This window comes from Rhincodon typus, chromosome 1, assembly GCF_021869965.1.
Source record: "Rhincodon typus isolate 14 chromosome 1, sRhiTyp1.1, whole genome shotgun sequence".
Lineage (NCBI taxonomy): Eukaryota > Metazoa > Chordata > Chondrichthyes > Orectolobiformes > Rhincodontidae > Rhincodon > Rhincodon typus.
This window is the reverse complement of record NC_063332.1, coordinates 26,230,988-26,248,088: the sequence shown is the minus strand read 5'-3', so window position 1 is coordinate 26,248,088 and position 17,101 is coordinate 26,230,988. Positions and strand designations below refer to the sequence as shown.

Sequence of the window (17,101 nt, the reverse complement as noted above, 5' to 3'; positions counted from 1 at the left end):
CACGTCCAAATGCAGCTAGATGTGGACAATATCCAGATTTGGGCTTTGGGTGACTTTTGTGTCTCACAAGTGCCAGGAAATGATCATCTCTGACAAGGGGGGCTTTAACCATCACCGATGGACATAAAAAAGCATTACTTTCAGTAGCTCCCCATAGCCTGCTCACCATCTACAAGGCACAAGCAGCAAAATGGAATACACTCCACTTGCCTAGATGGGAATCGCGAAAACACTCAACAAGCCACACACCATCCAGGCTAACAGCCTGTTTGATTGACACCATTCATAACCATTTTCTCTACCACCAACTCTCAATGGCAGTAGTGTGATGTATCTACAGGATGCACTGCAAAAAGTCATAAAGGTGCCCTAGCCAGCACCTTCCAAACACGTGACTACTTCCTTCTCAAAAGGACAAGGGCAACAGATGCATGGAGACACCACCACCAGCAAACTGCGCTCCAAGCAACGAGTCATCCTTACCTGGAAATACAAAGCCATTCCTTCACTGCCGTTTTGCCAAAACCCTGGAACTTCCACCCTAACTGCATTGTGTGTGCACTCACACCAAATGGACTGCAACAGTTCAAGAAGTCAACTCACCACCACTCCTCCAAGGCAATTAGGAATGGGCAATAAGTGCTGGCACAGCTGACACCACATACCCTGAATAATAAAAAGTAGCTCATGCCAAAAATTTGTGTCAAAATAACAAACTGCAAGAACTTGCAAAAATTCAAACAAATTGATGAAAGATTGGAAATGTCAATATAATGGATATTTCCCGTGAAATGCTCTAAATCATGAGTACAGTTCTGTAATGAAATCTCAGTACAAAAGGCAGTAATTTGGCCTGCCACATGCATGCTTAGTCTCTGCAGAAGTAACTCAGCTAGTGTCCACTCTCTTGACCTTTCCCCCAAGCCCCGAGAACTCTTTCCTATTGTGTCAGAACAAGATTTAGTTATAACTGTCAATCTTGAGCAACGCTTTCTAAATCTTACCCACTTGCTTCAGCAAATTATGACAACTCGCTAGAAGTGGGAGGCAGTAGCAATGTTACTAGTAACTTTCTTCATCAGACAGTTCTTCCACACCTCATATCTGCCTCGTGAATCTTCTCTGGACTACCCCCAATGCCATATATCCATCTTTCCTCAAATTAAGGGGTCCAAAACTATTCAATATTCCAACCTCGGTCTAAGTAGTACCTTGTGTCGTTTTAGTAAAACTTCACTATGTTTATGCTCCATTCCCTTTGGAATAAAGGCCAACATTCCATTTGCTTTTATTATTAACTGCTGAACGTAGATGCAAGCCCTTTGTGATTCATGGACAAAAACTCCAAAATCTGTCTGCCATAACTATCTGCAGTTGATCTTCAATTAAATAATATTCAACTCCTCTATTTTTCCTGGTGTAAAGTGCATAACTCATATTTGCCTATACAATATTCCATCTGCCAAGGATTTGCCCATTCACTTAACCTATCTATATCCCTCTGCAGACTGGGTCATCCTTACCACTTGACTTCCAACCAAATTTGTGTGTGATCTGCAAACTTGGCTTCAGTACATTCGCCTTTCTCATTCAAATCATTGATCTATGTTGTAAATCAATGTGGCCCAGCACTGATCCATTTCACTTTGCTGCAAGAAAAAACGTAAAATATATTCAAGCACAAAAGTGAAGTACGATGCTAGAATTCTGAAATTTAAAACTGGAAATACTGAGCAAGTCAGGTAGCATCTGTCGACAGAGAAACAGTTAACGTTTCAAATCAGTTACACCAGAAAAGGAAAAGGTAACAGACCTGAAACATAAACTGCTTTTCTCTCCACAAATATTGCCAAATTGGCTGAGTATTTCTGTAATTGATTTTAATATAAGTGTACAATTGCACTTAAAGTTAAAGCCAAAAAATAACAAGTTGAGGTCACAAAGCTTGCTCATCAAGCAGTATCTATGCATAACAGCCACATGGCATTTAACATGATTTCATAAGGGATGAATGGAGAAAAAAATGAAAGCCCGTAGATTTGGAAATAATCTGAACAGCTTAGAAGAAAGTTGAGAAGTAGTAAACGAAATAAGCCTAAGTACAACAGAACATAGGCAGGTCATTCGGCCTAGCATGCCAATATCTGTTCTTTGCATTGAGCGGTACAATTCATCCTATTCCGCTGCTCTTTCCAACAGCATTTGTTTTTCTTTTTCAAAAATGCATTCCATCACTTTTAAAAGCCTCCTCCCATAACCTTTTATCCCCTAACCAATCAAGAACCTCTCTCTCTCAAATACACTCAATGACTTGGCCTCCACAGCCCTCTGTGGCAATGAGTTCCACAGATTTACCTATCTCTGGCTGAAGAAATTCCTCCTCATCTCAACAACCTGATGTGTTGAAAAGAAAATATTCACGTGTCACCTTTGGTTCTTTTGCCTATCAGTATAATTCTTACACCTCTCCATCCCTGGAAAACAATTCTCCTTATTTACTCAAAATTGTTCATTTTGAACTTTTTGATCAAATCGATTCTTAACCTTCCTATTCTTGTGTTAGCCAGTTAGCACTGCTGCCTCACAGCGCCAGGGAACCGGGTTCAATTCCAGCCTCGGGCGATTGTATGTGTGGAGTTTGCACGCTCTCCCCTTGGCTGCGTGGGTTTCCTCCGGGTGCTCCGGTTTCCTCCCACAGTCCAAAGATGTACAGGTTAGGTGGATTGGCCATGCTAAATTGCCCGTAGTGTTCAGGGAGGTGTAGATTAGGTCTGTTACAAGGGGATGGGTCTGTTTCCACAGACCCATAGGGATTCTATGATTACCGGTAGCTTCAGTAAACTTATGTGGCCTCTGAAGCCTTGACAGTGGTTTCTAAAACATGGTCCCAGAACAATGCTCCAGAGGCCTAAAACTCTTCCTAAAAGATTTTGTATAACTTCCTTGTTTTCACGTGCTGTTTTCACAAATCCCATGTGTTGTTTTCTCACCAACAGCTTTTCCAACTTAAATTGCTACCTTCACAGGTGCGGATACATACACATGTCTCTCCTCCTGTGCCACTCTAGTATTTAGTTTGTATTGCCTCTTAATTCTTCCTACAAAAACAAAACATTACTTCACACTTCCCTACAATTACTTTCATCCGATAAATGTCGAGCCATAAATGGTATTGCTCTGATTGATAGACTATAACAATTAGTGTTCCCAGGGTTCATTCTTAGAGTCTCAGCTTTGCACTATTTTTGTTAATGACTTAGATGGAAGAAATGACTGAACTTGGAGATGACACTAGTCAACAGGCAACATTTTAAACGTAAGTGGGATAATGTAGACAGATTAAGTGCTCAATCTGGCGACTGCAAAGTCACCAAACAGGCATAAAAGATGAACTGTAGATGAACAGAGATGTGGATTTCCACAATCATGAAGTAGTACTGGACATGTACAAAGTGTTTGTTAGTCTTTATTTCAAAAGATGGACTACAAAGTCGTCTTTGGGTTTAAAGGGTGGCCAGATCTAATCCGAAATAGTGTGTTCAGTTTTGGGCACTGCACCTCCGGAAGGGTTTTTTTTGCGAGGATGCAACACAGATTTACCTAATCAGACTAGGTTTCAAGAGTCAAAATTCACACAGGCTGCACAGCTCACAATCTTTTGATTACAGCACACATCGAGGTGGTATTTCATTGAAGCATTCTTGATCATAAAGATGTGTGATGGATTGAGAAAACATTATTTCCTCTCATGTCTGAAACTGATGACTAACCTCCAACAACCACAACCATCTTCGTTTGCACCAGGTGCGACTCCAACCGGCAAAGAATTTCTATCAATTCTCATTGATCCTAGCTTGACTAGGACTCCTCAATGCCAAATTTGGTCAAACACAGCTTTGATGGCAAGGGCAGTCATTCTCACATCAACTCTGGAATTCAGCTCTTTTCTCCATGAGAGTGCCAAGACTGTATGAAGTCAGAAACCGAGTGACCCTAACAGAAGCCAAACTGAACATCAGACAGCAGGTTATCGCTGAGCAAGTACTGCCTGACAACACTGTTGATGGTACCTTCGATCACTTTAATGATGATCAACAGTAGACTGATGGGGCAGTAATTGGATAGGCTAGATATCTTGCTTTTTTGAGTTTGGACATATCTGGGCAATTTTCCATTGTCAAGTAGGTTCCAGTGTTGTAGATCATAGAGTTGCTACAGTGTGGAAACAGGCCCTTTGGCCCAACAAGTCCACACCGACCCTCCGAGCATCCCACCCAGACCCATTCCACGATAACCCACCTAATCTACACATCCCTGAACACTACGGGCAATTTAGCAAGGCCAATCCACTTAGCCTGCACATCTTTGGACTGTGGGAGGAAACTACAGCACCCGGAGGAAACCCACGCAGACACGGGGAGAATGCTCCCCACAGACAGTCACCCAAGGCTGGAATCAAACCCAGGACCTTGGCGCTGTGAAGCAGCAGTGCTAACCACTGAGCCACCGTGCCACCCTACTACCCTACTGAAGCCATACTGAAATTTCAATCTGATTAGTCGAGCACGATCTGCATTTTTCCAAATCTGTGCGGCTGTCTTGAACGAACTTAAATCTTTCCAATACCTTACTCACAAATGATGTTAAATTAACAAGTCTGTACTTGTCAACTATCCAATGCTAGCCTCTTGCTCATATTTGTGGAAGGTTATAGCAAGTCCTCCTATTGTCTCCACCCTGATTTCCTTTCGCAACCTAAATCCAGAGCAGTCAACTTCTCTTCTCAAAGCAGAGTCGGACCTAACTCATAACGGATGATACAATGATTGGTGGAATTGCAGACAGCGAGGAGGATTGTCAAAGGATTCAGCAGGATATAGGTCAGTTGGAGGCACAAACTAAAAAATGGCAGATGGAGATTAATCTGGGCAAATGTGAGGTGATGCATTTTGGAAAGTCAAGTACAGGTGGAAATTATACAGTGAACGGTAGAACCCGTAGCAGTATTGATATGCAGAGGGATCTGGGAGTGCAGGTCCACAAATCACCAAAGATGGCAGCGAAGGCAGGCTAGGTAATTTAAAAAAACGCCTATGGCATGTTTGCCTTCATTGGAAGGGGCACTAGGCAAGGTACGCTGCAGCTTTATAGAATTTTAGTTAGGTCACACTTGGAATATTGCGTACACTTCTGGTCACCACACTACCAGAAGGATGTGGATGCTTTGGAGGGGGTACAAAAAAGGTTTAGCAGGATGTTGCTTGGTATGGGGGATTTCAGCAATGAAGAAAGGATAGAAAGACTAGGTTTGTTTCCACTGGAATGCAGGGGGTTGAGGGTCGACTTGATTGAAGTTTAAAAGATTGTGAATAGCATAGATAAAGTGGAAAGAATAAGACTTTTTCCCAGGATGGAGGGGTCAAGTACCAGGGTGACACTGGTTCTTAGAGCTTGGTGGGGGGGCACTATAGATGCAGTTTAAAAGACATGTGCAAGGCACGTTTTTCACGCAAAGAGTGGCGAGTGCCTGGAACTCACGGCCAGTGATGGTGATGGAAGCAGACACAATAGCAGCACTTAAGAAACACCTCGACAAATACACGAATAGGAAGGAATAGAGGAATACGGATCCTGTAAGCAGAGACATTTTTCGTATGGAAGAGCCAAATGTGTTGGCACAGGCTCAGGCGGCTGAAGGGCCTATTCCTGTGCTGTGTTGTTCTTTGTTCATAATCCTACCAGTAAAAGTGTTCCTAACAGTGTTCAGCCTACCAATTACCTCTACCCATTTTTTTCAGATTCCTCTTTCTTAAGCACAAATGAAAAGCATTCAAATATTGTAGCATTGCCCTGAACCTCTAAGCACATCTCAACCTCTATGGTCCTAACAGGATCCACCTCACATCTTATCACAACCTATAGCATATACACCAGTTGAAGACTTTTTGGTCTCCTTTTATGTATACATTCTACTTTCGTTCTTTCTTCACAGTCATACTTTCTGATCCAACTGTTATTTCAACATGTTGTATTTGGCCTGATATGCATCATACACTTTTTTACAGTTATTTTCTGTAACTCCCTAATCACCCAAGGAGCACTGGGTTTGATTCCCTTATCTTTTGCCCTTCTTCCATGTACCTAGCCTGTATCTGAAGCATTTCTTCTTTCAAAATGATCCATTCTTCTGTTAAAGACTTTACTGTTGGTTTCTGGCTCCATTTTAGATCCAGACAATTTAGGAGTGAAAACTCAAAGCATTTCTACACTCAATTGCTATTAGAAATCTGGAATCCTTCCCACAAAGGCTTCTTAAGACTGAGTAAATTAAACCATTTAAAGACTGCTTAACTTTAGAGTTTAGCAGAAAAGTATTGAAGACTGGAACAGTAAACAAAAAATTCTAGTTTAGAATTTACAAACGCACAAGAGGCAAGACCTTTTCCAAACACATAACATTAATTTATAATAGAATGTTCTTCCTTCTATGCAAAATAAGCAAGAGATTGGTACAATACTTAAAAAAAAAAAACTGCTTCAGGAATATCAACAAAAGGAAGCAAGATGAAGTTTCTGTGACATTTTGATTTTTAAAATCGTTTCAAAATTATACTCCATTTTAAAATGAACTACTAGAAAATTTAAAAACAATTTGCTGTTAAAGCTCAGCAGGTCTGGCAGCATTTGAAGAGAAATCAGAATTAATGTTTTGGGTCTGGTGACCCTTCCTTAGAAAGCTTATCCTGGTAAATCTATGCAAATTCAACATCTCACGCACAATTACTTAAAATTTTTCATTTGTCAAACAAAGGGAATTTTAAGTAGCTGTTTGTAATACGGAACTTTGAATGTTGCTGCTAAAATACATTTGTAAGAATACAAATTCAAGGGGAAAAACCAAAAGTTTGTACTGCATAAGAGGAGGTTGGCAAGAGTTCCAATTTGGTGAGGTACCCACTGATGCTGATTGACAGTTAATTGCCAAGTATCTGCCTTAGAATTATAAAACGTGCACGTTGATTCTGATTGCTCAGAGAAATGCTGTGTCGAATGAATCAGTGACTGGCTGCTGCTAATTTCATTCAGTTAAATAGGCACAGTGCATGTATGTTTTTTTTTGTCTTTAAACTGAGACCTAAGTATTCATGTACTTCACTGCCAATACATTCAAGTGAACAACACTTGAACCCAACAGACAAAGCTAAATTGGTTGTCAGCATAGAACGTAGAAAATTTACAGCACAGAAAGAGGACATTTAAACTACCGTGTTCACGGTGGCGAAATAAACTAGCCGCCAACTTGAATCACGCTTACAAGCTTGCGGTCCAGACCTTGCAGGTTACAGCACTTCAGGTTCAGTCCCAGGTTCATTTTAAATCAGTTGAGCATTTCTATCTCAACCACCAAACTGAGCAGGGAATTCAAGACATCCATTAACATCAGAGTGAAAACATTTTTCCTCATGTTTTTTCCAAACTTTCCACGAATTATGTTAATTCTGTACACCCTGATAACTGGATCTCTCCATTAGGGAAAGCAGTCTTCCCTATCTGTTCTATCCAAGCCCTTGATTATTTTGTATACCTTAAGTTGCCCCTCAGCCCCCTTAATGTTCAGAAAAGTAACTCTCGCTGACATAATCTTTTCTCATATAATTTTCAAACTCTGGAAACATTCATGTCAATCTCTTATTTCTTTCTCCACAGCAATTATGTCCTTCCTGTAATGTGGTGATCAAAACTATATATTATGCTCCAGCTGTGGCCTGACTAGTATCTGCTATAAATCCAGCATTACATTTCTGTCTGTGTATTCAATAACTTGCCAAGCATCCTTCTTTACTACCTTGTCTATCTACCCTGTCACCTTCAAGAACCTGTTGACATACACTGAGTGACTTACTTCCTTTGTTCCTCTCATTACCCTCGTATGTGTATTCCCCTGTTTTGTCTGTCTTCTCCAAATGCATAATCTTGCACATCTCCATACTGAATTCCATTTGCCTCTTTGCTGTCCATGCAGGGTGGCACGGTGGCTCAGTGGTTAGCACTACTGCCTCCCAGCACCAGGGACCCGGGTTCAATTCCACCCTTGGGCAACTGTCTGTGTGGATTTTCACATTCTCCCCGTGTCTGCGTGGGTTTCCTCCCACAGTCCAAAGATGTGCAGGCTCGGTGGGTTGGCCATGCTAAATTGCCTGTAGTGTTCGGGGATGTGTAGGTTAGGTGGGTAAAAGAGGGGTGGGTCGGGGGTGGTGGGTGGGGATGCTCTGATGGTCGGTGTGGACTTGTTGGGCTGAAGGCCTGTTTTCACACTGCAGGAATTCTATGATCTATGATCAATTAAACCATAGATATCTTGCGGCAGCTGACAGCTATCCTCTTTACTGTCAATTCATCAGTCAACTTTTGTATTGTCGTAAAATTTCCTAATCATGCCTCCAACATTTAAATCATTCATATATACCACAAACAGCAAGGGAACCAAAACGGAGCCTAGCGAAACACCAGTTGAAAATGATTTAGTGTTCTCCACTTCAGCATCAGGTTTGTACAGTGAACAAATAGCGCTGGCCTTACTTAGAGGCTGCTGACAAGGCAAGTCTTACAGCACATATAACCGTAGGAATCCTAACATATGTACTTACACACGTTGGTAGGTTTGTGGAAGACAGTTGCAGGAGAACCCCTGGCCAATTTCTCAACTTGAATATAGAGCTATCCTGATCCCGTCATCTCTCCGTGTACATCATGCAAATAAACGAATAGCCCTAAGGTGGTCACTCTTGGTCCTAGAAGTATCCAGTCTAACTGAAGAGTAAAGCAAGGCATTTCCAAAGTTTGAACAGGTGAAATTTGCTGTTTCATGCTATGACTACGTAAAAGCCGAACTATTAGTGATCCTAACAGGCTGCTGCCGTCCATATCAAGCCAAATAATGTATCAATAAAATGAGTCATAGCATGTACGTTTTAGTGCGGGTGTAATACCAGGTATATAGGCCTTCCACGACAAAGGCCAGCAGATTGTGTTGAATTATCTTCAGTTGTTCACAACAAGCAAGGTACCAACATACCCAACAGTCTGCACTGCAATATTAGATGCGATTCTGCAATTGGACAACATTTGCTAGATAATCTTGAGCATGCAAAGAATCGCACTTACAGTCCATTTCATACTGTCAGTGAGGTTGAACTATGACACAATTGCACATACTGGGAGCTACATAAATTACTGCTGAGGACCTTGTTCTTTAGAGACAGAAAGAACCTGTATACTCACTGTGACTGTTTCAACTCAACAACACATGTGGCAGACATTTGCTAGTTCACTTCTCAGTCTAACCAATACAGTCATCCTGCCTGGTTTAGAATTTAAACAAAGCGAAGGAGTTAAGTGGTAGTCAACATTAGAAGAGACATTCTTCATGGTAATGTTGCTACCACAGTCCACTTGGCAACCAGTTAGCTCTCCTCATGGAGAATAAAAGTCAACAGTTCCCTTGAATTGGTATTCTTGCAAATTGTCCTGCTGAGTACAAGACAAAAACATTCCTTGAAATGTGCCTTTTTCCAGCATGCAGGAGAATTCTCTCAAACGACAAAAAAGAACCTGGTGTCAAACATCTAACAGGCCAACAAAGGAATTCTCATGCTGCCAGTGACAAGAAAAATAAAACAGACCTGTGATGCCATTTAGAAAGATAAAAGCAGTTATTGGAGATATAAAAATGGATTGCATGCATTGTTCCTTTTCCCCCTTTTTATTCTCTCATGGTACATGGGCATTGTTGGCAAGTACACTATTTGCTTCCGATCCTTAATCGGCCTTGAAATGAGGAGCTTACTAGGCCATTCCAGAGGCCAGTTAAGAGTCATTCACAGTGCTGTGGGCCAAGAGTCGCATGCAGGCTGGACTAGCTAAGGATGGTAGATATCCTTCCTTAAAAGGACTAAACCAGCTGGCTACTTATGTAACAACTGACAATGATTTCAAGACTACCATTACAGAGACTATCTTCCAGTTGCAGAATTGTTTCATTAATTCAATTTAAATTTCACCAGCTGACATGATAGATCTTGAACCCATGCCCCTGGACCATTCACCTAAACTTCTGGATTACGAATGCAGTGATAGTGACGAGCACATCCTCCTAAATGACATCAACGTAGCAACAAAGTAAGCTGCTGTCACGCCAATCCAATGAATTACCCTGCACGATGAAAAACATCTAAAGGAGATTTATGAAATCTGAACAAAAGCCTTCAATTCAATATGTGAAAGAAATTATGAAAATAAGTGGACAGGCAGTCCCTAGGTTGCAAACAGGTTCCATTCTGGAGACCATTCACAAATCGATTTGTACGCAAGTCAGAACACAATGCAGGACAACATATAGGAACCATTCATAAGTACTGGAATGGCTCATACATAGGATCTTTAAAATTACACCCCTGCATGAGCCCACATTTTTAAGTTCAAGTGTTGTGACTAAACAAAGCTTTCAGAAAATTTTGTAAGTTATGCTTAACTACTCTTCAGATGCTAACATGTGCTACAAACATTGCCCCTGAAGAGGGACAAAACAAAGAGTCAGATGAGATATGAAAAAAATAGTAACTTATTTTAAAAAATAAATCACCTAATAGCTTCCGATAAGTTTAAAATCAGAGATAACTCGCAATAAATCGCTTATATAATGTCCACAAAAATTATAGACACTCACCTTTACATGTTCTTCAGGAGAAATGGATGTCTTTGACGCAAACTTAACTTGAGCCAGACTTTGTTCAAGTAGGGCATCATACTTTACACTTCGCTTCCTTTTTCTTTTTTCTCTATTTTTTTCTTTGTCTTCTTCCTTTTCTTCTTCCTGCTGCGCAGACTCGGGGTCACCTATCTGCAGATCTCCACAAAGTGAAGATTCAAAAAGTGGCTTTCCATTCAAGTAAGTTTTAGTAATCCTCAACTTAATCTCTGGGGAGCCACTCTTTTTAGGCGTTGTTCGGGGTGGTGTTTTGTTTCCTCTGTTTTCTGTGGAGCATTCAACTGGAGACACAGCATGCTGGGATGGTGGATCTTGAACTACATCTGGTGCACTGGAATCTCCATTTAACACGAGAGAAGTCAAATCCTTTAATTTGTCTGATGATCTGTAAGCAGAAGTTGCATCATGTCCATTTAATCGGTGTATCACACCATCCTGAAGAGCAGCTGATAACGGTGTGACAGCTTTGTCAGTCAGCATTGAGCGCTCAGAAGCCACGTCACCGTTTTGACTCTTCTTATTAGTCATACTAAGAATCTCAGGAACTTGTTTCATAGTTATGGGATTAAGTAACTCATGTGGCAGTGGCCGGGAACTCCCCATCATACTCTGTGGGTGCCGGTATGGCTGAGCCATGGTGTTCCAAAGTTAGCAGTCACAAAGAGCTTTAGGTAGGGAAAAGAAGAGACGATCTGATTAGAAAAAAGCACTTTGGCAATCAAGGAAATTGCAGAGTAATATCATGAAGTTAAGTACCTGGAAGTGTTATGTCTGCAAAACATGGAGTATAAGAAAAGGAATTGGACAATGTCATTTGGTCCTTTCACGTTGCTCTGCAACATAATTAGATGTCTGACCTTCTACTTGAACTCCACTTTCTTACCAGATCCTCACATTGTTTGACTTCCTCAACATTCAATAATTTAATTGCCCTAAATCTTGACTATATTAATTGAGTGGGCAGCCAAAAGTTTTCTAAAAGAATTCCCAAGATTCATAACTTTCCCGTGAAACAATTACTCTTCATCTCACTATTAGATGTCTGACTCCTTACCTGGCAATTTCCCTAATTCTTAACTGCTCAGAGAAAATTACTTTCAACTTTGCCTGACGCATTGTCTACCTACATTTTATAAATAATTTTAAAAGGAGATTACTTCTCATTCTTGTAAAATCAGAGAATATAGGCCCATTCTGCTTAATCTCTTTAAGCACACTCCTCTCATTCCAGAACAGCAACGAGAGAAACTTTGCTGCACCCTCTCAAAGACAATTATATCCTCTCTTCGGAATGACAAAGCAAATCTCACCAAATGCCCTCCATAACTGCGGTAAGGCTTCCTTGTTCTTATACTCCAAAGACCTTGGAATAACAGCTTGGGCATTATTTGGTGTCTAATTGATGACATTACCTGCAAGTTAACTTTTATAATTTATGTACAAAGGGCCCACAAATCCTTCTATGTACTATCATTTATGTCTAACATTTCAAAAATATTTTACCTTTCAATTCTTCAAAACAAGTGAATAGTTTCATGCTTTCCCAAATCATGCTCAAGCCTCTTGCATACAGATTACTTCCCCACATAGCATTGAGAGGGAGCAAACTTGGATACATTACACCTGGTTCCCTTATCTAAAGCATTACAATAGATTGGAATTGCTGAGGTCCATGCACTGTCCCCAGCTGCTCTTCGAGTCACACAGCACGGAAACAGACATGTTGGTTCAACTTGTCCATGCCAACCAAGTTTCCGAAACTAAACTAGTCCCATTTAATGGTGTTTGACCTGTATCCCTCTAAACTTTTCCTAATCATGTACCTGTCCAAAAGCCTTTTCAATTCAATTTGTAATTGTACCCGAATCTACCACTTCCCCTGGCAGTTCATTCCACGTACGAACCACTCTGTGTGAAAAGGTTGCCCCTCAGGTCCCTTATAAATCTTTTTCCTCTCACCTTAAACATACGCCCTCTAGTTTTGGGCTGCCCTACTCTGGACAAAAGACCTTGGCTATTCACCCTATCCATTTCCCTCATAATTTTATAAACCTCTAAGGTTACCCCTCAACCTCCTAACAAAGTCTCAGCCTATCCAGCCTCTCCTTATAATGGAAACCCACCAATACCATCAACATCCTAGTAAATCTTTCTGAACACTCTCCATTTTAATAATACTCTTCCTATAGCAGGACAACCAGAACTGTACACAGTAGTCCAAAAATGGTCTCATCAATGTCATGTACAACCACAACATGATGTCCTAACTCCTACACTCAATGGTCTGAGCAATAAAGGCAAGCATGCTAAATGCCTTGACCACTCTGTCCACTTGTGATGCAACCTTCAAAGAACAATGTATCTGAATCCCTCAATCTCTCTGATCTACAACACCACCTTTACATTCCTGTCTATCATGCCTGAAACATCTAAACCATTGAATGGCGAGCTGCCAGTCCTGCCCTTCTTTCAACCAAGTTTCTGTAACGGCTGCAACATTGTAGTCCCATCTACTAATCCAAGCTCTAAACTTATCTGCTTTAGCTGTAATACTCCTTGCAATAAAATGAACACACTTCAGACCGCTAGTCTCACTGTATTTATTAAACTGGCCCTGCCTGTTCTTCCGACTAGACTTACTTGATTTAACCCCTCTCTTCTATTCAAACTCTCCAATTGGTGACCCCACATCCTGCAAGAGGAGCATGCCACTGCCTTCAGTCCAGGCAGAAAGAAAGAAAAGTTAAAGAGCTGTTACCTGTACCCCTGAAAGATTCAGAAAAGATTTACTAGGGTGTTGCTGGGTCTGGAGGGGCTGCATTATAAGGAGAAGCTAGATAGGCTGGGACATTTTTCACCGGAACATAGGAGGTTTTATAAAATCATGAGGGGTATAGATAAAGTGAACAACCAGTAGATAAAGTGAACAGCCATCACAGTAGAATTCTGGGAGACTGCCACAGTCATCACAACTGTACAGGAGATCTCTGCAGGACACACTCCGTGAAACGACAAAGAAGGGTAGTGAATCAGAGGGCAGCTGAGAGTCATCACAGTGGACTTCTGGGAGCCATTGTCACAGTCATCGCGACTATACAGGAGACCTCTGCAGGACACCCTCTGGGAGACGGCATTGAAGAGCAGTGAGTCAGAGGGCAGCTGAGAGTCATCACAGTGGACTTCTGGGAGATACTGCCACAGTCAGCGTGACTGTATAGCAAGTCAGAGACAACCTGGTGTCAAGATGTGGTTAAACCTGAAAATTACATTGGTGTTTCCCACCCACCCACCCTCCTCTGACCAAAAAAAAATTCTGAGAGTATGATAACTGGCAAGGTAAAGGAGTACAAGGGAGCAGCCATTAAGAGAGTGGGCCAGTGTTACAGTGGAAGTGCTGAAGCCTTTGCTTGAGCGGTTTTGGCGTGAGGAGGCTGAGCAGGGATACAGATAAGAGGTTGAACTTTACTTTGCTTTCAGTCTAGATAGAAAGAGTGGGGATGGCAGTTAGGGCACTGACAATGCTCTTCTTGCAGGATGTGGGAGATCAGGGAGACTTCTAGTGGCTACACCTGAGAGAACTGCATCTGGCTGCAGCTCCTGACAGACTGAGTCGGGGAGTCGGAGCTGGGTGCACTGAGGATCATCTGGGGTGCAGAGAGCACCATTGGTAAGAACGATAGTGAAATGGTCACTCCTAAGGTGCAGGCTGCATGTAGCTGGGTGACCACCAGAAGAGGCAAGGCAGATATTGAGGGGAATCGCCACAGGGGAACACTGCACCAACAGATACTGCTTGGAAACTGATGTGGGGGCGATGCAGAAAGACCTTTCAGGAGTTAGTAGCAGCAGTCTGGTCAATGGCGCTGTGACCAGCTCGGAGGCTCAGACAGAACGAAGACTCTGTGAGAGGGACAGACAGGAGATTCTGCGGCTGCAGAATTGACACTAGGATGGTGTGTTGCCTCCTGGGTGCCAGGGTCAAGGATGTAGCTGGGCAACTGCAGAACATTCTGAAGGGGGAAGGTGAAGAGCCAGTTGTCACTGTCTACTTTTGTCATTTGTACTGATGTACACAAAGGGATGGGGTCCTGCACAATGAGTATAGGAGTTAGGTAAGAAGTTAAAAAACAGAACCTCAAGCAAGGTGATCTCTGGATAATTCCCAGTGCCACATGCTATTGAGGATAGAAATATAAAGATAGGCCAGATGAATGTGTGGATGAGGAGCCGGTGTAGGGGTTGGGGTTTTCAGTTCTTGGATCAGTGGGATCCCTTCTGGGATAGTGGTGACCTATATAAGAGAGACGGGTTGCACTTGAATCTGAGGAGTTCCAATATCCTTATGGGGAGATTTGCTCGTGTTACCTGGGAAGGTTTAAACTAGCTTTGTGGGGGAGTGGGACTCTGAATAAGAGAGGGGTCATCAAGAAGTCAGGGGAAAATACACTAGACATTGAGAGCAAATTTATTTTTCAGGATACCCAGGGCCACAGTAAAAGAGCGAAAAGACTTCTGGTTTAAAGTGCACTTATTTCAATGCACAAGGCCTGACTGGAAAGGCAGACGAGCTCCGAGCAATGGATTGACTCTGTGGACTGGGTATTATAGCCATAACTGAAACATGGCTGAGAGAAGGGCAGGACTGGCAGCTCAATGTTCTAGGATACAGAATCTACAGACATGACAGAAGTACAAGCAAGTGTGGGGGCGGGGAGAAGAGTAGCCCTTTTGATAAGGGAGGACATAACAACAGTGCTTAGAGAGGATATTCTTAAGAGGTCATCAAATGACGCCATGTGGTTACAACTTAGAAACAAGATGGTTATTCTGTTGGGACTGTATTATAGACCCCCCAAATAGCCAGCGGGTACTAGAGGAGCAGATGCGTAAAGAGTCTGCAGATACCTGTACGAATAATAGAGTAGTACTGATTGGAGATTTTAATTTTCCCTGTATTGACTGGGCCACCCAGAGTGTAAAAGGGCGAATGGGGTGGAATTTGTCAAATGTGTCCACGAAAGTTTCCTAAATCATTACGCTGAGGGCCCTATTCGGGAGGGTGCAACACTGGACTGCCTCTTAAAAGACTAGGTCAGGCAAGTGACTGAAATCTCAGTTAGAGAGCACTTTAAGTCCAGTGACATAGTTATGGAAAAAGATAGAATAGATCCACAGGCTAAGGTGCTGAACTGGAGGATGGGCCAATTTTGGGGCTATTAGACCTAGCAGTGGTTGATCGGGTGAGTCTGTTTGAAGGAAAAGGAACGACTCGCAAATGGCAGGCTTTTAAAAGTGTGATATCAAGAGTCCAGGGACTGTATGTCTCTATTAGGGTGAAGAGAAAAGCTGACAGGGTTAGGGATCCCTGGCTGATTAGGGATATTGAGGCTCTGGTCAGGAATTGTACTTTGGAAAGTCAAACCAAAGTAGGACTTATACAGTAAATGGTAAGGTCCTGAGGAATGTTGTGGAACAGAGGGACCTAGGAGTACAAGTATATTGTTCGTTGAAAGCAGCGTCACAGGTGGACAGGGTGGTGAAGAAGACATTTAGCATGCTGGGCTTCATCTGTCGAGGCATTGAGTATAGGAGTTGGGATGTTATGTTACAGTTGTAGAAGTCATTGGTGAGACCACACTTGGAGCATTGTGTACAGTTTCGGTCACCCTGTTATAGGAAAGACATAGTTAAACTGGAAAGTGTGCAAAGAAGATTTGTGAGGATGTTGCCAGGACGAGAAGGCCTGAGTTACAGGGAAAAGTTAGCCAGGATAGGACTTTATTCCTTGGAACGTAGGAGAATGAGGGGTGATCTTATTGAGGTGTATTAAATCACGAGGGGCATAGATAGGATGAATGCATATAGTCTTTTTCCCAGGGATGGGGAAGTGGAAACTGGATGACATACGTTTAAGGTGAGAGGGGACAGATTTAAAAAGAATCCGAGGGGCAAGTACTTCTCGCAGAGTGGTGCGTATATGGAATGAACTGCCAAAGAAAGTTGTTGAAGCAGGTACAATACTAACATTTAAACAACATTTGGATGGTACATGGGTGGGAAGGATTTAGAGGGATATGGACCAAATATGGGCAACTAGAATTGACTGGGCACCACTGTCGGCATGGACCAGTTTGGGACAAAGCGCTTGTTTCAATGCTGTATTATTCTATGACCCTGCTGCACTAGTTTAACCCCTCCCTAATGGCACAAGCAAACTTTCCTGCAAGAATTTGCTGTCCTTCCAGTTTAGATGCAACCCATGCCTCTTGTACAGGTCCCACCTGACTTGGAAGAGATCCGGATGATCCAGATATCTGAATCCCTCCCTTCGAA

The 17,101-nt window shown here is 42.2% G+C and overlaps 1 protein-coding gene across 1 annotated transcript in view; it reads right to left on the bottom strand.

The window, feature by feature from the left end:
- LOC109914983 (histone-lysine N-methyltransferase NSD2-like) overlaps positions 1-17,101 on the bottom strand; it is an 89,547-nt gene that overhangs the window by 62,661 nt on the left and 9,785 nt on the right. The window contains exon 2 of the mRNA XM_048603418.1: positions 10,727-11,433. Within this exon, the coding sequence (XP_048459375.1) occupies positions 10,727-11,404 (678 nt within the window). The 5' untranslated portion in view covers positions 11,405-11,433. The remainder of the gene's footprint in view (positions 1-10,726; positions 11,434-17,101) is intronic.